Genomic DNA, 21,424 nt, shown 5'->3' on the forward strand with positions numbered 1-21,424 from the left:
TATTTAGACGATGAAGTAAGGCAGAAAATCATAGACCACTTAGAAGAGTCAACCCCTCAAAGTCTACGAAAGACATTGAAAAAATTAAAGCTAGGAAAATATTACAAAGCTATTCCCTATCTTTTGTCTGAAATTACCGGTAAGTCTATTCCCGGGGTTTCTGATATGGGCAGAGCCGAGTGGATGTTTTGTCGTCTGGATAAGGATATTCCTTATTACCCTGACGTAATTTACGAAATATTCCAGCAAATGGACCCCCAGCACCCGCTGTTAGAATGGATTCCGAGAAGATGAAATGTGCAGTCGAAATCCCCCTACGTTTTTTTCAAAGCAGATGTCTACTGAGCGAGTTTTCTTTGGAGCTCCTCCTTTGCCTCCTGGTAGATCTTTTTGCGAGATTCCTCGGAAAGATCTTTCACGATGGTTTTTTTATTGCCCGACTTTAGCTCCCCGTATTTCTTTTCCTCCGCGAGGATCAAAGAGAACTCCGTGTCGTCTATGCGGCGGTCCTGCAGAGCCTGAGACACCAAGTCGGCGATGGTGTTAGCCTTTGCTCTTGCTAGGGCTATATGAGTGTCGTGCTTGGATATCTTACCGGACAATTGCTTTATAATGCCTGTCGTAACAGCGGAAACAATGCCGCAGACAGCTCCAACGCTGGCCAAAGGAACGCCAACGACTATTCCAGGTCCAGTAAACGAAGTAGCAACGCCAGTGCCTGTTAACGCCACGGACATGGAGCCGGAAGTTATCGCGATTTTATGTAGTATGCTTCGGGCTCTGGCGTACTTTTTCCTGACCTCTTCGTAGTGTTTCGCTTGCCCTTCCAAGTAAGCCAGTATTAAGTTCGCTTTATTCAGACGAAAGTTCTCGGCATTTAATTCGTTAGGTTCCTTAGGAAGTTCAGGATAAAGTGGAGGTGCTGATGGTATAACATCCATTATATACTAATGTACGACGCTTTTGGAAATAACATAGAGGAGCAGCCGCATCACGATAATCGAGATTACTGGAATTGGAGAGCATTTAGGAAGATGTTTCCGCATGCAGACCCTAGTAAGTTCGAAAGGAGATCTGATGGGATTTACTTTAACGGCTCCAGAATGTACAGCAATGCAGACTTGGAACATTCAAAGCTGGAGCAAGTAGGTGATCAGGTGCAGCAATTGACAATTGTACACCCCGTTTATAAACCACCAAAACCCGAGCATAAAGCACCCAATTTTCCTAGAAACTTATTGTTAACCACGGAAGATTACCCATTTTACGATGCTGAAGGTGGTGTAAACAACTTTGAAAAATTGGTAACGCATCTAGAGATTTTAATGGGTAAGCAATCATTTAACGTAGTAGTAAGGAATATCTTTAAAGAGACGATGTTGAAGCATACGTCGGGTAAAGAGGCCAGGGAATGGTTAGCAGGGCCCAACATGCGGTATTGGCCGCAGCAGTTAAACTTTGCTATTTGGGCTGCCACTAAAGGTTGTGGTGTTGCCGCGGACATGTTCCACATTTCATTTATGCGGTTTCACGTTGCCTTTACGGTAAGGAGGTTGTTGAAGGAGCTTAACGTACCCCTACCGGGAGATGGGGCATTTGATCCAATGAATAACCGCTATGACTCCGCAGCCCTGGAAAGGTTAATTAATGAGTTCAAACCACAGCAAAAAGATTTTCCTTATAAGGAGGGTAAGACGCATGGGCTGGGTATAGTTTATGTTTGGGGTGCCAATGGTGAGAAGCCGGCCGACTACGGGCAGCAGGAATATCCAAGTGATGAGTTAGAGTTTAGCGATATGGGTGGTGATAAGGGCAATAATTCATTAATTACTAGAATTCAAACAAACTACCCCGGCACTTGGGATTCGTTCGTGTTAATGAAAGGAAAAGGTCTAAGAAACCTAGCCAGGATTAACCGTAGCATAGAAGCATTCGTGTAATGCATCCTGGGAGCGCAGGTAAATACCCGCAACCCCATTGTTGGATCCCAAGGCGCTTCACAGGAAACGCAACAAGAATTCCTTACCCTGTTTGAGTCCGCAATAATAGAAAATGACATATCTAAATCGGTGCAGAGATATCAATTAGCGGTGCAGCAATCTAAAGTGCGGCTGGATTACGCTTTGTCGCCTGGTTGTTGGTTAATGCCAAGTAATTTGGTTATTAACGCCAATTCCGTTGTGGGTTATAACAACAAGCTGCAGCGAGCTACTAAGGATATGAAGTTTGGGGTGAATGACGTGAACTCTGACATGACCAAGGGCATTACTCACTTCGTAGAGAAACCAAAAAAAGAGGTAGAAAAACCATTAAAAAAGGTGTACGTGCCACCAAAGAAACCAGTAAAGAAGGTTACCGAGGAATATGACCACAACTTACTAAAGGCCGGCTTAGCCACCGCAAGCATTGGTCTGAGCTATTATATATGGCGATGAACAACCCCTACGTAGCTGGAGTAGATTGTGTCTATGCGACTTACACAGGCGAGAAAAAATACACCCAGGCGTCTTGGGTTGATGTCACGGGCATGTCCGTGAATTTGAACTACTCAGGAAAGAAGTTAATCCTTTGTAGTATTTGCATTGGCACGACCGGCCATGCCAACGTGGGCTTTAGGTTCCTGGATGAGAATGGCATACTGCAGCCTATGCGCGCGAAGACGAACAACAGAGAGCCTGCGCATTTCTCCGTAGTGCCGCCACCGAATAACCCTGAGAATCTTACGACTTGGACTTTTCATATGGTCACTAACTGTCATGGGAAGGTAAAGCTACAAATAAGAGTAGACGACTCAGGGAGCGTTTGCGTGAATAGCATAGAAAATCAAAGAGATACGGCTTATAACCATTTAACCATTAGCACTTTGACAGTGCTTAGTCTTTAAATATATGAATCCACATCAGAGGGAAACCCACCATGTTTATTACTTAACAGATAAGACTCTTGAGCATCGCGGCTGGCGTGATATTGGAATGTGGGTTGAAGTTGGAGGTCTTGCACTGATCATTTGTAGTATTAACTTTTCCCCAGCGTATCAATCTAATATAGGACTTAGATTAATAGATGAGAATAATGAGCCTTTGGCGCCCTTTAGGATATCGGCTAATAATCGAGAGCCTTCTCATTTCTCGGCGCAACCATATCGATATAGTTCCGAGGCGTTTTACGTGTTGACGTTTCAAATGGTGGTTAATTGTGAGTACGCTAAGCTACAACTTTTCGCAGATAGTAGGCTTAGCACCCGCACGGTTTTCATAAATAAATTACCTAACAACCCCAATGAAACTTGGAATCATAAAACCATTTCTACTATAACAGCCATACCACTAGTTCCGCATTATCAAGGCGGTGCGAATACTATCTTTACTTATCCCCAGTCGAGAACGCCCCGAGGGGCGTCTGACGACGATAAGCCCGACATAACATACAAGGACAAGATTAGCCCTTCATCTTCTTCAGGAGGACCACCCCAATAGCTACGACTAAGATCCAAATGTTGTTGCCCACGAACTTCAACAGTTCTCCGCCGGCCCTAAGTGCCAAGGAAACAACCGAACCCAGCAGCCCAGGCAAGCCGGCTGCCATCTTTTTTCCCAAGTCAGTCAGCCCACTGCCTAATTTCTTTACGCCTGCGCCTGTAGCCTTAAGTGTGGATAGTATTACTCCTACTACGCTCGAAATAGCAACCGCAAATGCCAGCGGCACGCCATACTTCAAAAGGGCTCTTTTTATCTTTTCCTTGGTGGTAAGCCCCAGCTCCTTTTCCTTACCTTCTATTTGCGTTTGTAATTCCGCCAGTCTTTCCTGAAGGGTTTCTATTTCCTTTTGGGCTGCCTCCCTTTCTTCAGTGCGAGTTGGATCTTCGATTATTGCTCGCTGTCGATCTATTTCGTACTCCAAGTCTTCGACGGCCTGTTGAAGTTGCCGTATTTGTTCCTCCACCACTGCCTTGTCCAGCATTACTTGCCTTTCTCTGTCAACAGACTCCATTAATTCTTTTCCTAAGCGCTGTAGTTCTACGTCTTTTCCCGCCGCTTCATTTACCGCAGTCTGTAACATTTTTACCACACCGCTTTTTTCATCCAGCAACTTAGTCAACCTAGCTCTAAAGTCTGCAATTTCAGCGGCATGACTCTCGGCGGTTAACCTACTTTGTTTAATGAAATCATCTTCCAATTCTTCTATTCTACTTTGTAATGCTATGTTGTCCTCCTTAAAGTCGTCAAGGAGCTTAGTGATGCCGCCCTCATCTTTGGTTAGCATATCAAGTTGTCGCGTAAGGTCATCGATGGTTATATTATTTTCCTGTATTTCGTTATTAAGCGCTTCCCTTTCAGCCCTTATTTTCTCTAAGTATCTCATTAAGCCTCCAGTCGCGTCGCTATCTTTTGGAAGTTCTTCAAGTTGTTTGCTTTTTTCCTCTTCGACGGCCTCTAATTGTTCGAGACTTACCCGCTGCTCTTCTTGTACTTTAATTGCGGATCTGAGGGCATCTCTAGCGGCAGGATTCAAAATAGCTTTACGGAAGGTCATTTGAGCAGCTTCTGTTTCCTCTTGAGTCAAAGTGCTTAGTATCGTCAAGTTGGGCTTTCCAAGCGCATTTGTGACTCCTTTTGGAAGCTGGTTGTTAAGCAGCTGGGAATTCTTCCTTTGATACAGGTTGTGCCATTTTTCCCTACCCGATTCTCTAACTTGAACTTGCCCTTTATCTCCTATTTGGATGTCTAAGAGAGCCAGGTTTAGGCTTGGGTATCGCTCTCTTAGGTCCTCGATGAGGTCCGCTATTAAGTCCGACCGCACGCCAAGGGATTCCATTTCTAAGTACTCTGGAATGGGCGTGTGGGGGTTCTTAGACTTGAATTTATCTCTCAAAGAACGCATAGCATCGCGGGCCCTGCTGCCATACTTGTTCAGCAATTTCTCAAAGAGACCGCGGGAGTCTACGTTGTCATTAGGAAGTAAAGACTCGTATTCTTTGTCATTAATGTCGACTTGGCCTTCTTCGGTAAGGGGGTCGAAATCCGTTCCTTCTACTTCCATTATATATGATAAGCTCAAAGTTAAATCCCAACGTATTACCTAAGCAGGTTGGCGGGCTGAAAGCAGAACGCACCTTTCATCGGGTCACATTCACGCCCAGCAGCGCTAAACCTGGAGAAACCTTGTATGTGGGCGTGCCCCGTCTAACGGATAACCTAGTATTGGTTCCTGGCACCTTGGCGCTAAGGTTTGACCTAGCGGTGCAGCCCAGCACCGAGGACAAGCGCTATACCGTCAATAACGTGGGTAGGAACCTCGTTTCTAAGATGAGAATCAAGTTTGCCGGGGAATCCCTCTTAGACTTGAACAGGTACGATCTGTACACCACGTATAAGGATCTGTGGCTAACAGCCTTCGACCGCGCGCAAAGGATAGAGCAGGGAATTGGAAGCGTTATCCTACGTAAGCTTCGCAGCGACACCGACCCGGCGCCTACGGACTCCAGCGGATCGACCGCAGTAGCAGACGCAACAAGGGTAAAGACCGCTTATGGTAGCAAGTACGTTATCCCTTTGGACTTTGAAGTGATTACGAACCATGGTGTGTATTACCCCAGGCAGTTATCCGAGTTACAGTTTGCAGTAACCTTGGCGGACACTACGAACGTCATTGGAGGAATGGACAGCGCAATTAGCGGGGCTGTTGATCCTTATTCTATCACCAACTTAGAGCTGCAGTATGAGACCGTGTACAGCGAAGAGCTGGCCCGTAGCGCTGGCATGGAATATAGCGCCGGAAAGGCATTCTTATACGACCACGTAGTAATGTATAAGACATTTAGCTTCCTAGATAAGACGGATGAGGTTATTAACCAAAGCATTAACCTCCCCCGAAGAAGTCTTACGGGGTTGATGTTGGTGTTTGCCAAACCCTATGAGGCCGGCAAGCGCGACTCCGAAGCCTTTCACAACCCCAACATCACTAACGTCGGCATGAACATAAACGGGGTTCCAAACAAGGTCTACTCCCAGGGAATAAAGCCCGCAGACGTGTACAGGGAGGCAATGCGCAAGTTTGGCGACCAAATTAGCCCCGAGGAATTCTTTAATGATAAGTACGCGTTATGGATTGACATGCGCACCATTAACGACGAAGACCTACATGGTCAGGGTTTACGTCTAGTAAATACGCAGGATGGCATAACATTGGAGATCAAACGCACCAAGAACACCAGTGCCGGCGACAGCGATAGGATAAACTGCTACATCTTCGTGGTGTCTGATGCGCAGCTAAGCGTAGAAATGAACCAACTTAAAAGTGTTGCATATTAGGGTTAAAATATTTCTTAGATATACAATGCTTCGCGTATTCGAAAACAACGAAACCAAACTGCAATGCATAGTGCAAGGCGAAACTTTGTACTTTAAGGGAAAAGAGGTGGCAGCTGCGTTGGGATATGAAAAAACGAGAAACGCAATCAGGGAGCACGTTTCCGAGAAATACCAGAAAAGGTCGAGTGAGTTAGGAAGGGCCCTAAAACAGGGCGCTTCTACTATGCACCCACATTCTGTGTTCATATCTGAGCCAGGTTTGTATGAACTGATATTTAGCTCTAAGTTACCCCAAGCCGTTAAGTTTCGCGATTGGGTCTTCGAAGAAGTCCTACCCGCGCTAAGAAAAACGGGTAAGTATGAAAGGCGCTTTGATGGCCCAAACAAGTTAGTATTCAAAATAGAAAATGAATTTGACCTACATAAAAAGGTAGTGGACTACATCCGCAAGTTTTATCCTAAGATACTTTTAGCCCCCGGTCTAGGTGAACTGCAGGATTCAAACGGCAAACGTATAAAGTGCTGGCAGAAAGGATATCAACGCGGCCAGCCCGACTTAATGATCTTGAATGCGCATACGCATTACTGTGGATTCTGCATAGAGCTAAAGACCCCAAAAGGCAACGGCAGGTTATCTGAGGATCAGCAACTGCTCTTACAGAGGTATGAAGAAAACGGCTATAAGGTGCTCATAAGCAGCGACTACGATGTCATTTGCAGGGAGATCACTACGTATGCTGAACACCTACGAATTCCCTGCAGGTGGTGCTGTAAGGTCTTTAAAACCTCGGAGACTTTGGCAACACACTTAAAGATATTTCATAGAATATATGGACAAGGATAAATTTAACGAGTTAAAGTTCATACAAACGCACTGGAGGGATTTGCAGGTGGGAGAGATTTATGAGATAAAGAATTATGTGGTCTTTGAAGACTTGGACCGCCTGCGCTTGGTCTTAAAGAATAAAAAAAGAACATACACCCTTTGGGCGCCCGATAGGATAAGGTACGCCATTGAAGGGCAGGACGTCACCCATGTTATGAGTCATGGTAAAAAGGATGGCAGGTGGGTATTTGACGTGGTTAATTGGGAGCCTGAGAGTCCTCTGCATTCATAAGGACGTCTGCTAAAGTCCGCTGCTCCGCAGAGCACCAATGCCCCACAAAGGATCCTTCCAGGAATACCTTGCCGCAATGAAGGCAGGTGTATTTTTTACGCGGTGCAGGAGTGGGCGTAATGCAATCAGCAGGTAGTTCGCACGTAATACAGTCCATATATTGAAAGGGTGATTAGGAATCCTCCTAAGAATGCGGCTGCGTAGGCTAGCATATACCTTTAAAAGGGGTTTTGATGATACTTAACAAACAACAAGAATGGGATTTGAGACTCTTTGCACAAACCCCATTCTAAAAGGGTCTCAGAATGTTGAGTATAAGGTTGTTATATTGTTAAGGACGTTTATTTGTCGAGGCAGTTGAAGATATGTTCTTCTTCTCTGATGCAACCACAGCGGTCGCACTCTTGCCTCCAATACTCCCTTTTAGTCCACGGAACGCCTTCGGCGCGTTCAAAAGAGGGGAAAGTACGGACTATCTTCTTATGGTAATCTATGCGATTCCTTAAGTAATCCTCTTTATGCGGGCAGCGACTCATCATATCCGCACATTGGTAGCAATCCACGCCTTCCAAGTCGTAGCTCCCAAAGAGAAACCGATAGTTGACTTCATGTGTTTTCCGATGCGTCTGTAAACGTTGACGACTGCTTAGTATCTTATTACAGAAACTACACTGTCTGCTTTGTTCACAGACGCCCCTTTTCAGGTGCTCGGAGGTGTTAGGGAATTCCTTATTACAGCCTTTGCAAAGCCCACAAATGCGTTTGTCTTGATGTTGTCGCATCTTTTGAACGGTGCTGAATTCTTTACCACAATCCTTACAAACTTTACTAATTGGTTTCTTTGTGCAAACGCCACGACGAACGTGGTATTGTAGTCTTTGCTTGGTGCTGAACACCTTTTTACACATTGAACAGTTCATTTATACTTAAGTGTACCTTAAGCACAATATAACGTATTTTTAACTTTATTGTTAACATTCTGCAGTGTCTTTTAAAACAGGTCTGCAGGAGCATACAGCTGCGTTTAAAAGATGTCTTAGAATGTTAAGTATGAGGTTGTTAAATTGTTAAGGATGCTGTTTAAAAGAAAAAAAAAGATGTCTTAGAATGTTAAGTATAAGGTTGTTAAATTGTTAAAGATATATGCATGCTACTTTTAAAAGACACTTCAGAATGTTAAGTATGAGGTTGTTAAATTGTTAAGGATATATGCATGCTACTTTTAAAAGACACTTCAGAATGTTAAGTATGAGGTTGTTAAATTGTTAAGGATGTGTGTATGAGTCATTTAAAAGACACCTTAGAATGTTAAAGATAAGGTTGTTAAATTGTTAAAGATATACGTATGAGTCATTTAAAAGATGTCTTAGAATGTTGAGTATATGGTTATCATATTGTTAAGGACTATTATCTTTTTTTTTTAAGAAGATACCTAAGAATAAGGTTATTTCTTTCTTTAAGGAAAGTAGTATCTTTAACAATTTAACAACCTTATACTTAACATTCTGAGGTATCTTTTAAACAGCACATGCAGACATCCTTAACAATTTAACAACCTTATCTTTAACATTCTAAGACATCTTTTAAATGACTCATGCGCGATATCCTATGTAAATTGTGTAAGTCATTTAAAAGATGTCATAGAATGTTGAGTATAAGGTTGTTAAATTGTTAAGACTACTATTTTAAGAGATGTCTCAGAATAAGGTTTGTGTAAATCCCATTCTTAATGAAAACAGCACATACTTAACAATTTAACAACCTTATACTTAACATTCTGAGGTATCTTTTTTTTCTTAGGAGTAACATACTTAACAATTTAACAACCTTATACTTAACATTCTGAGGTATCTTTTTTTTCTTAGGAGTAACATACTTAACAATTTAACAACCTTATCTTTAACATTCTAAGACATCTTTTAAATGACTCATGTGTATATCTTTAACAATTTAACAACCTTATCTTTAACATTCTAAGACATCTTTTAAATGACTCATGTGTATATCTTTAACAATTTAACAACCTTATACTCAACATTCTAAGGTGTCTTTTAAACAGCATACGCAGACATCCTTAACGATTTAACAACCATACACTTAACATTCTTAGGTATCTTTTAAACGGCTCTACAGGGGATATCGCATAAAGTCCTGCACGCTTTCTTTTGCCCAACCGGCCATCGTCAACAAGGCACCAAACCTCTCCGCGCGCTTCAGACTGCACATTTCATCATACAATTCCTGCACGCGCTCTTTTAACCGATCGATCTCCTCCCTTTGCATTTCTATGGTGTCTCTTTTATCTTTTGCGTCGCCGGCAATCCTTTTTACTGCGTCCACTGGGTCCATCGTATATATAATGGATCCGAACCATATTCCCTGCAATGCTCTGATAGTAGGACCCACCGGCTGCGGCAAAACGCAATTCGTAGTGGAGCAGCTATTAGGACCCTTTAGATACCGCTTCGACTACATAGTGCTATTATGCCCCACCTACGTGAATAACCGCACCTGGGAAGGCATAGGAGTGAAAGATGACGACTTCTTCGTAGATATCTTAGATCCTAATGAGTTATCCAGCCATTTGAAGTTCTGGCATAAGCAATTCCCCAAGGACACGCAGACTTTACTCATATTGGATGACATCGCCTGCGGGGACGACGTAAAAAGACGCACTTCGGAGTTGGTGAAGCTCGCCTTTAGCGGCAGACACGACAATATTAGCGTTTGGTTGCTCTCCCAGCAGCTTACCAGCGTCTCTAAGCCCTTCAGGGAAAACATAGGCTCCCTGGTCGTATTTTATACTCCGAGCAAGTCAGACCTGGAAACCATCCTTTCTGACTACGGCGGTGAGATAAGTAAGGAACAGTTACACGAATACATGCGGCATCTAAAGACGCACCAACATTCCAAGATGATCTTCTCTTTGAGGTTTCCCTACACGGTTGGAATCTATGATTCCTAATGTATATGGATATTGAGCAGCTCTTAGATGAAGTCCCCACACAGTTAGACGAAAGTAACCTTAAGGAACAACTTAACATCCTTGTGTCTTCTGGGAAGTGTAAAGAAATGATAGGCAAGGAACTTACCCATGAGCAGGTTAATAAGCTGTCAGAAGAGGAAGTCAAAAAGTTCCATAAGAGGTATGAGGCTGCCCTTGCAAGTAAGACCACGGACGCCGTAGCAGACTCCGCTATCCGACTTGCGACTAAATTGCTTGGACTTGCACTGCCCATAGACGACGTGGAGCAACTGCGGAAGGACATAAGAGATGACTATGTCATATCCCAAGAACTTAAGATAACCTGCGGCTGGTTGTCTTTGAAGTGCGGTAAGTTAATGGCAGTCGCCTCTGTGGCTTTGCACGTAGCTCAGCATGTCGACTTGAAGGAGGTACTAGGTTCCTTCGGAACATCTTGGAAGGACTTCAAAAAGGACAGAGAAGTCGAAAAGGTCTTCCAGGCAGCACTTGCTGATGATCAAGTCGCCTCAAGTCCTCCTCAAGTACCTAGTTAAGTTATCCTTAAGTACTTAGTCAAGTCATTCCCAAGTTATCCTTAAGTACTTAGTCAAGTCATTCCCAAGTTATCCTTAAGTACTTAGTCAAGTCATTCCCAAGTTATCCTTAAGTACTTAGTCAAGTCATTCCCAAGTCATCTTAAGTTACTTGTCAAGTCCTTCAAGTCCTTAGATATAAATGAGTGAAGCTGAATCGAAGGCGGATGAACCCGAGCAGAAGATTACCAAGGCTAAATCTCCAGGCAGAGTTGCCGCGGGAAAGAAGCTCGCGGAGATGAACAGGAAGAACAAAGCAAAAAAGGAGGAAAAGGTAGAAGAAGAGGAATCCTTTTGGAATCCCGGCTACGTCATCGGCGCGATAGGAATTGCTATAGCAGCAGGCAGCCTCTACTTACAATGGCGGGCAACGAAGCCAAAAGTGAAGTGGGAGGCCGCAACATATCGCGCACCTGTGGAACCGGCTGTTAGAAAAAGTAAGATCCCTGAAATGGAGTAATAACCTTCTCGCTTTGTAATATAATGTCGACCGCGTTGTTGAAAACTGTTGAAGAAGCAGCTATTATTACTTCCATCGTTGCGGGTATTGGTTGGGTAGGTAAGAAAGTGCTCAAAGAAGACTTTACTGAAGACCCAAGTAAGAGCTTCGCTAATTTTGCTAAGATGACCGCTGCCGTAGGCGGGGCTATCATGCTAAAGGATTACCTACGGAAGGAAAAGTACCTGCCTACGGCGTAATATATAATGGCTAGCGTGGTCGTAGGCGGAATTGTTGCAGCTTTAGCATTCACTGGAGCTAATTATGGTGGTCAGTATTTGGATAGATTAGTTAGAGGCGACAAAAGCGGAGAATTGGCCGCTGAGAGGAAGAGACACGATTTGGCGCTGGAGAAATATCAGCGAGACGTGGCAGCTTGGAATGAAAAAAGACAAGCTTACAGGGATTGGTTGGACAAGAATTACCAAGATAAAATGCAGGCGGATAAGAACTTCGAAAACACAGACTACGCCTTTAAACTTTATGCGCAGGCGCACCCCGACTTTAGGTTAAGAAAGCCTCAGTTCAAGAATTACTACCAGCCTTCTAAGAAACAAAAAGACAATGAGCTGGTCTTCGTAGGACTCGCAGGGCTGGCCGGAGGCGTGGCTTTGGCGTATCTAATATAATGATCGTCTTTTTGGAAAGCGACAAGAATGACTTTACCACGTATTTAAATCCTCCCATCAAAGCCCATAAGGTAAGGTTGGTTAGTTGCTCTTTGTACAATTCTTGGTATAATTTAATTAATGGCTTTGTCGTTGTGACTTCCACCAAACCAAAATTCCCATTACACCCCTATAACGCTGGCTAAGGAGCTAGCAAAGCATGGATATACTCTTACCACAGGATTACCCCATGAAATGAAATTCAAGAAAAATAGTGGAAGCGCTAATTTAAAGGGCAGTCCATTGGTAGAACTCCTAGGTCTTACTAGTACCACGATAAATAGCGGCAGTACATATGATGTGAAATGGAAAGTCGCATCCTCTTACGAAGTCTATTGCGACTTGGTCAATAGTTACAACAATGGAGAAAGGTCTTCTCTTATGTCCAAGTTTCTACCCAAAGGTAATCCGTTTGACTCAGAAGAATACACTCCCATTTCTTTGAGCTATGACTTGTCCAATTTGGTAGAAAGCATAAACATCACCATTAAAGTGGACGGAAAGACGGTGGATTTTAACGGACGTAAGATCAATCTCGTTTTGGAATTCATATAATGGGCCGCGTAGAGGACAAACTAAAGAGGATTTACTATGGGCCTGAAGGCTATTGGAAAGGAGCGTCGGCCATCAAGAAACTCGCGACCGCGGCCAGGGTATCAGAAGAAACGGCTAAGAACTGGCTAAGAAAACAAACCATCTGGCAGGTTTATCTTCCAGTGCCCAAGTACATTCCCAGGCCCAGCTTTACCGTAAATACCCCTAATGAAGTTCATCAGGCGGATTTGCTTTTCTTACCGCACGACAAGGTAAGAAGAAAGACCTATAGGTACGCTTTGACCGTAGTTGATATCGCAAGCAGATACAAAGACGCCGAACCCATAACCAGCAAGGATTCTGGGGAAGTCGCAGAAGCCCTAGGTAGGATTTATAAGCGCGTCTTGAAATGGCCTAAGCTGCTGCAAGTGGATGCGGGGACAGAGTTCATGGGCGTGGTTACCAAAACCCTGAAAGACCACGACACCAAAATTAGGAGAGCCGAAGCTGAGTACCACAGGGGTCAGAGCATTGTTGAAAGATTTAATAAGACCCTGGCCGAGCGCCTCTTTGGGTACCAGTATTGGAAAGAGCTGGAAGATCCCTCCAAACGCAACAGGGAATGGACTCAGAGGCTCCCCCAGGTCGTCGCTGCTTTGAACAACGAGGCGGCCAGGGCTACGGGAATAAAACCCAAGGATGCCATAAAAAAGAAACACGTGGAACACAAGTCCTACGTCAGAAGTTCGAGGGCGGTCGGACTGAAGGAAAAAAAGCTACCCCGCAACATAGTGGTCAGATACCTCTATCAGCCGGGGGAACTCGAAGGTGGCAGTAAGAGAGCCACGGATCCTAACTGGTCTCTGGAAACGTATGAGATTTCGAAGTCCGTCACCAAGGAAGGGCAGCCCGTGTTGTATTACCTAGATGGCCCAAGTCGTGGATTTGTCAAGGAAGAGTTGCTCATAGTCCCCAAAGACTCAGAGTAGTGCTGCTCCACGCGCCCGATTACACTCTAGGCATGTCAGTCTCACGTTACCTCTGCAATGGCCGCGCTTGTTGTTGATACGATCCATGGAGAACTGCTGATCGTCATTTGGGTCAAACCTCCATAGTAGAGGTATGTTACATTTGGCACACCTTGCCCCTTTCTTATAGACGTCGTCCACGCATAGGTCGAACGTCATATTTTTTTCTTCGTCGTGCCGCTTGTAGCGAAGGAGTTTCTTAGCAATGTTCTCTTTGGCTACGTCTTCTGGGGTCTTATCGTAGCGCAATTGCGGACCCCAGGCTCTCTTCAACTGTTTGGCATACTCCACGCGGCTTACGGCGGTGTAGATAAGGTTGCTCCAACACAGCCGCTGGTCTATGATCCATAAGGTTTCTTTTATGGTAAGCCCTTGCGCGCTGTGGACTGTCATGCAATAACCCAAGCGCCAATCTGGATGGGAGGTTATTTTTTCCACCTTTTCTATGGGCACCCAGGCTTTATCGTGCGTTACAGCGTTCTGCAGTCGAACGTCGGTACCCGGCACCCAGACATCTCTTCTTTGCATGCAGGTGTCGTGGGGTTTATAGCAAACGGGCACCAAATGACTAGGGAAGCGCTCTCGGTGTATGTTTAACAAATCCTTTTGTATGCGAGACTGTGCTGCGCGTTTGCTGCTCAGCACCAAATCCTTTGGATGCCACGCGTATAGAAAGTCTTCGTAAGACTTCGCTCGTACGCGTTTGCGCAGCGTTTTGCATTGCTCGGCATCACTAAGGCCCCTCAATTCCGCTTTCAGGTTTCTTATTTGATCCTTACTGCGGTAGTCTGTGTTAATTTCCTCTGCGTGGTCTACCATTTCTTTCAGCCATTCGTGGGGCATCTCTCCGGCTATTGGAGAAGGCTGGCAGGGATCTCCGGCAAATATTACTTGACATTTCCCGCGGAGAAATTCTACGAATTCTTTGAGGATTTCTAAAGGCACGGTGCAAATCTCATCCCAAAGTATTACCGGAGGTATGTCGCGGATAGCTTCAGGTACCCACTTTTGTCCATTCCAGCGAAAGAAGCTGTGGTAGGTCTGCGCGTCGTGGCCCTGACTGCAGAGTTCTCTTTCCAAACGGTGTGTTGGCGTTAGCACCTTTATCTTAGGAAAGAGTTCCAAGACGCGCGTAGTCTTACCGCTACCTCCCGTACCGTACAGATAGGAAAAGCGTTGGTAAGAAATGGGGTCCTTTACGGTTGGCATGGGCCTCATTGTGGGCATTACGACGCCCCAAGTATTTTCTCCGTGATATTCTACACGTTCTCTCCATGATTTTATCTCCTCATCTTTAACGCGCCATTGACCACTTTCCGCCAACTCATCTTCGGTGTAGAATTCCTTCATCTTCTCTAACACTTCGGGCTTTACGTACAAGGAATCCGTAGCTACGCGCGGGATGTCCTCTTTGTCGAACCGCAAGAGCATCGCAAGTAGGTTAATATGCGCATATGCGAGCATGCTGGCACGCAGATGATAATACTGCGGTCGATGGTCTTGGTAGTAACACAAAGCATTCCATTCGTGTAGTTTATCATCTACGAGGTAATCCCATTTCTCCACGGATACCATCGTTCCTTCATCATGGGCGCGCTTAATAAGGAAGCTTAACTCTCCTTCGTCTGTTATCAGGCATCGCTGCATATGTTTTTCGCCTTCTTTTGCGCCCTGCGTGAATTTGCCTATGACCACGCGCGCTGTGGGGTTATGCTCCGGTAACCATTGCGTGAAGGCGCTGTGACAAAGTATGGCTTCATGCGCTGTGTATTTTAAAAGTTTGCGCTCTTCAAAGAACTTCAATAGGGGTATGGGTATCCATTCTTTCTCCTGCAGGTGCTTTCCGTACCACGCATAGATTATTGGATGTAAGTCTTTTGTAAATTTCCAGCTGGTTAACCGTACGAACCCAGTTGCTGGGGCGTCGTAGTGACCATCCAACGCAACACGAAAGAACTGCGAATCTGGATGTCCGTAACGGTCGTAATATTCCTTACAATCCCCTAGACCTTTAAAACTTGCAGGGTAACAGTGTTTCATATCCAGCGACACGTATTCGTCTTCATCGTATTCCATGTTCCAAAGACCACCGTGACCGTGTTCTACACAAGCTTTGGCTATGTCTTTGAACTCCTCCGGCGTGGATTTCCACCCATTCCTCTTTTTGGCCGCTAAGAAGTCTAAGCAGCGGGAGCTAAGCACTTCGTCAGAGAAGTCTTCTCCTAAAGTCTCATAGGCGCTTAGAATGCGTAGCTGTTCCACTTCAGGTCGATACAAAGTGCCGTCTTGCGTCATAAATTGACTTCCCTCCGCGTCCATTAACCAAATGGAATTCTCGTGCATTAGTTCTGCAAGCGGTGACTCCTTGTAAACGCGCGTCTCCTTCTTTCTTGGGAACCGCAGTTCGCGCCACGCATGTGCGTTATGCTGGTAGATGACTATAGGCGCACCACGGCCCCCATATTTGTGCGTTCCGGAGTAAATAAAGCCGTCGGTGATATCTTTCACATGGATTCGCCTCTCAAGCGCCGTTTCTAACTTCTTGATGTTGTCTATCGACCCTCCGGTCCTATTAGTATCTTTTTCCCATTTCCTGATGGCTTCTCTTCTCTTTAAAGTCAGTTTACCGCCCCGAGAGGAGTCTTCAAAGAACTCTCTTACTAACTTCCCTACGCAGTTACCAGGATGGCGCATTGGCTTCAACTTTTTAACATCCGGCTTCTTGATCTCGTAAGCAGCATAAATAACTACGGTAACCGGGTAAGCAACCTCGTAGAACAGCATGTCTATTCCTACCAATGCTCCCGGGCGTGTGTTTTCGTTTAAGACAAACAGGTCCTTCCTGCCAGACGCCCTGATAGGATTGCGCCCCTTTTCTATCATCCACTCGCCGTCTAAATACTTTATGAACGTTAGCTCCAACCGGTAGTTACCTTCGGGTATTAAGTTAATTATTCTTTCAGCCCTTTCTTCTGTCATCGTCTCGTCCGTATCTCCCTCCATAAATGTTGTGAAGGCAAAGTCAGCATCCAGGCGATCCAACACCTGAGTTCGCAGTCGGCGCACAGTTTTGTTACGAATGCTCGTGATGGTGTCCATCTATATCTAAAGGATATCTTAACCTCCGTTTGCGGTACCCAAATACAGCAGCAGTAAGGGACTTTTCGCGCTGCCGACGGATCGCGCAAGACCCCCTGTAGAGCCTCGTCACTGCTCCAAAAACCCCACCCCCCCTGGTGTTTTTCGATTTGTGATTTTTGGCAATGCCGGCGCTCCGCGAGTCCCCCTTACTGCTGCTATTGCGAGACAATAAAATGACTTTATTCGTAACACATACTTACTTTTCTTTGATATGCATTTCTTGTTGGCAACAATAAATGAAATTATTCCAAATACTATCGCTATCAGCAATCCTACGGCAATTACTCCTCCTATGATGGGTGTTAGACTGTTACGTTTCCTTCTAGGTATTACAACCTGAGTAAAGGCTTGACAAGAAATAGTAATGTTCTTAGTCATTTAAGCAATTTCATATAACATACTATACCTGAGTATGTTATTTTTTCTTTTAAGTCGACAGATTTCCCAGAATCATGTCTGGTTTTTCGAATTTGATTTGCAAACGGACTCTTTTTTCCCCGACAGTCTACACTAGGCATTCTTGCTCACTCATACTCGGCTCTTTCTCTCCTTCTCTTTTCCTCGCTCGTTCTGTCCCTCTCTCTCTGTTTTTTATTTTTTATTTTTAATATTATTTTCTCTCTCTTTTCTATCGACGCCACACTAAATGATCATGTCGACTTATAAAGAAAGTGTTACAAAATCATCTAGTATACCCTGTTTAGTGACTTTTGATGTTTCTGGGTACGTGGTTGGTTTCTTTCCATTTTCTCTGTCTACACTCGAGGACACTGTTGAAATGTCAGTAAAAAAAAAATAAGGAAATTTGCGAAAATTATTCACTATTTATATGTACCCAAGGCTGCATTCATTGATTTATCCTTCAAGCCATGCATCCTACCTCCCATTCATTCACCCATCAACCTATAGATCCATCTATTTATCCATCCGTCTTTTTTAAATAGCCAATCCATGCATCCATCCATTCATCCATTCATTCATCCATCCATCCATCCACCCACCCATCCATCCATCCATCCATGCATCCATCCATCCATCCATGCATGCATCCATCTATCCATCCAAAGACTGATAAAATTTCTATAAAACTTATTGCTATGATCAAAATTATTTGAATGTATATTAAACCATCACTTATAAATATTTATAGATAAAAACTTTCTTACTCAATTGCGTGACGTTAATAAAATGTTCATCCTCCCCAACTTCATTTTCTGCTTGACATCTGTATTGTCCATAATCACTGCTATCTTTGGTTTCGAAAGTCAAGACGTTTTTTCCTGTTTTGTAATCTATTCCTGAAACAATCAGGACTCCACGTGGACCATACCATGTGATTCGTGGAAGAGGTTGTCCTGTTGCTATACAGTGTAGACCTATTTCCTCTCCTATGAAAGACGCAGCTGTCCTAGTGGAATTATCAATGTCAGTCTGTGGCTTAACTGTAAGAAAAAGATCAAAGCTGATGGCGTTATATTTAATTGGGTTAGCATATAATTTACATAAATTATATAATTCTAAACAAATAACTTGGGCATTCCGGTAACTATAATTATACATGATGTGGTGCAAAATAATATATGCTTTTTTGTATGCAAAATATAATCATTTTTTATTGCAAAGCCGTATTATTCTTGCACTGTCGTATGGCCTCTATCTGCTATATTTAGAACCAACGTTATAAACATTATTTCAATATACTTACACAACATAACTATTTCGGCTTCCATAGTCACATGTTCCTGTTTTGGGTTGTTACTAGCGCGACATTCATACCCTCCACTTTGATGTGCTGTGATATTGTTTATCCTTAGTGTAGCTTTTCCTTCTCCTTCACTCATGATATTGCCTAGAGGCATTCTTATCCACGTGACATTGGGTGTTGGATTGCCAGTAGCAGAACAGTTTATTTCCAGGGTATCTCTCTCGATCAGTTTTATTTTTGATGTATTTGTCGTTGGTATTGTTATTTTAGGTCTTGCTAAACGACGAAAATAAATTTAAAGCGACTATATTCAGTTGGTTTGTTATTGTTTTATAAGTATTGTTTTTGATTGATTATCGCTCATTAGTATTGTTGATTTAAAAAAAAAACATGAAACTGAAAGCATAGCGGAAAACAAAGAGACGGCTTTTTCATTCTAATGTTGCGCACATGGGTTTTCATAGCCTTCGGAATTGTTTATCTCTCTCGTTCGCTGTATATATTTGATTAGTTTTGCTATTGTGTTTTTCATCCCGTCACTTCCCGTCCCGTCCCATCCCATCCCGTCCCGTCCCCCCTCTTCCAAATACCTATCTTTAAATTCGCGCTATTGAGGCTTTTCTTTATCAAGTGGTTATCAACTTACTTGTGACAACAAGCTTTACTTTACTTCTGATCGTGTCCGATTTTGTTAACACCAGGCTACATCCATAGGTACCGCTATCACCTACCGTGACATTCTGTATGACAAGGGTAGCATTGGACTCTAAGCTGACACGCGTAGGACTAAGGAATCGTTTTGGACAGGTTTTGTTATTGATAGTCCACTGTCTTTGATCAAAAACGAGTTCATAGCCAATTATCGATTCCGAATTATTTGGCTAAATAAAATGACCATTTTGGTGAGAATTCTTGAAAGTCATTTTTCCTGTTATCTACTGTGTAGTCCCAGACAAAACGTGCAGTTTTCCCAACAGATACGTACAGCATACTTGGTGGTACCTCAGTAAACCGAGCCTGCCCTGTAGGTAAATTGTAGTAGAGAAATGGCGTTGAACTGCGTTTTTGGTGTTCATGACTGTAATTCGTAGATATAATGCCTTGGTTACCTTTTGCGATTTGAACAAATGGTACGACGGCCATTAGTAGCGCAAAGATCAGTATTTTGATGAAGAAAACCATATTTATCCTCAGCTAAGGTTTTCGTAAATATCAATGAGTACTTTATATTGATGTATATTACTTATTATGAAACGAAACATTTTATGCAGATAAAATTAGTTTTCGAAAATGAAATATTACGTTACCCTTAGGCCTAAATGTGGTTTAATTTACAAAGCCCTGTAAACACTCGCAATGTTTTGTTGTGCGGCTTATTCCGTAATTTCAATGGCGATTTCACGGCGAGAGATCAAAACCAAGTCGTCGCAAAGTCGAACTTTACGAATGAAAATCGTCGAGATTTGCAACTCGTGGTTCGTTTGTTCGTTCGTTCATTCATTTTTTTTATTCTTTTTTTTTATTTCGAATAATAATTGGTGCGAGCCTTTAGGCGAGCAGCGACAGTAATCTTGGATTTTCCGTGTCCCATAAGCCAACAAAAATCTCGATTTTGAAAGTTCTTTCATTTGGCACCCCCGGGACTGGAGTTTCAGGGACAATTTCTTTTTTCACGTGCCTGCCTCGTGGTAATGTTTGATCGCGCGTGATCTCTTTCACGTAACTTGTTTGGCCCCCCACAGCTTCAACTTCAGGGGCAAATATTTTTTCCGCGTGCTCATATATTATTTATCTCGCAAACAATTTAGGGACATTTTAACGCCAGCAAAGCTATTTTATTAGCCTTATTTTATGCTTTTGTGGACAGTGATTATGATAAATTTTATTTGTTTTTTTTAAACCATCTCTACTACAAAGATGTTCTTCCTGAATAAAGTTAATGTTATATAAATACCATTTTACTTTTGACCCGTATGACCATCTCAAATGATTTGACTCTTACTTGCCATCAAGATGTGGCTACTTGTGGCTTTGGATTAAGTATCACAGCCATTACCATGCAACATTGGTGTACCTTAAGGAAGTATCCTTGGGCCTCTTCTGTTCATCATCTACATCAACGATCTTCCTGATGTTGTCCGCCATTCTCAAGTATCCATATACGCTGATGATACAGTCTTGTACTCTTCTTCTCCTTCTCAGTTCCTGACATAGAAGATAAGCTTATTGAAGATCTCAAGCTGGTTGGTGATTGGTTTAAGATCAATCATTTGACCCTGAATGCAACCAAAACTAAAGCCATGTTGTTTTGCAGCAAGAGAAAGACCGACATGTCCACCATCTCCATACAGGTCCATCTCAAAGACATCGAAAGAGTTCAAGAATTCAAGTACCTCGGTATAGTCTTTTCCAGCAATATGTCTTGGTCAGCTCATGTTGAAAAACAGATGACCAAAATCAATAAACGCCTTGGTCTCCTGAATCGAATCAAACATCTTTCGCTACATTCGCTAGACTCTTGTACTTCAACAGCTTGGTCCTACCGCTTATTGATTATGGTGATATTGTTTGGGAGGATAAAGATAGTATCACGCTTATGGAATCTCTTCAAACCCTGCACAACAAAACGGTCAAGATCATCCTGGATCGTCCTCCAAACTTCTCAGCATCAGATGCTCGGAAAGAACTTAATTGGATGGAACTCAGTAAGCGCAGATACTACCATCGATGTTTACATATATTCAAATGTAAAAACAGATTATTATCATCAAATCTATAGCCGAATGAGCTCAATGAGCATGGCTACAACACGAGGTATGGAAGCGAGTTCGCTTACCACGACCCAAAACTAACTGGGGAAAA

General features: G+C 43.4%; 2 protein-coding genes across 4 annotated transcripts in view; one reads left to right on the top strand and one right to left on the bottom strand.

The window, feature by feature from the left end:
• LOC116287275 (uncharacterized) overlaps window positions 1-21,424 on the top strand; it is a 125,680-nt gene that overhangs the window by 95,036 nt on the left and 9,220 nt on the right. The gene's annotated exons all lie outside the window — the stretch shown is intronic.
• LOC148913706 (lachesin-like) lies at window positions 17,503-19,393 on the bottom strand. Its single transcript, XM_089035679.1, has 4 exons — window positions 19,209-19,393; window positions 18,563-18,838; window positions 18,024-18,299; window positions 17,503-17,627 (listed from the first exon to the last, which is right to left on the bottom strand). Exons 2-4 carry the CDS (start codon window positions 18,714-18,716, stop codon window positions 17,518-17,520), a joined length of 540 nt encoding a protein of 179 aa, XP_088891805.1. The 5' UTR covers window positions 18,717-18,838; window positions 19,209-19,393; the 3' UTR covers window positions 17,503-17,517.

The sequence above is a fragment of the Actinia tenebrosa genome, unplaced genomic scaffold (genome assembly GCF_029948245.1).
Source record: "Actinia tenebrosa isolate PJP-AT-01 unplaced genomic scaffold, QUT_ActTen_1.0 PGA_scaffold0__85_contigs__length_37466705, whole genome shotgun sequence".
Classification (NCBI taxonomy): Eukaryota; Metazoa; Cnidaria; class Anthozoa; order Actiniaria; family Actiniidae; genus Actinia; species Actinia tenebrosa.

Excerpts from the sequence above, each read along its gene's own strand:
- LOC148913706 (XM_089035679.1), bottom strand. The coding sequence starts at position 18,716 with ATGCCTCTAGGCAATATCATGAGTGAAGGAGAAGGAAAAGCTACACTA. Across the intron at positions 18,300-18,562 it reads AGCCGAAATAGTTATGTTGT|TTAAGCCACAGACTGACATT; the intron begins GTAAGTATATTG and ends TTTTTCTTACAG. Across the intron at positions 17,628-18,023 it reads TATTAACGTCACGCAATTGA|TGTCCTCGAGTGTAGACAGA; the intron begins GTAAGAAAGTTT and ends ACATTTCAACAG.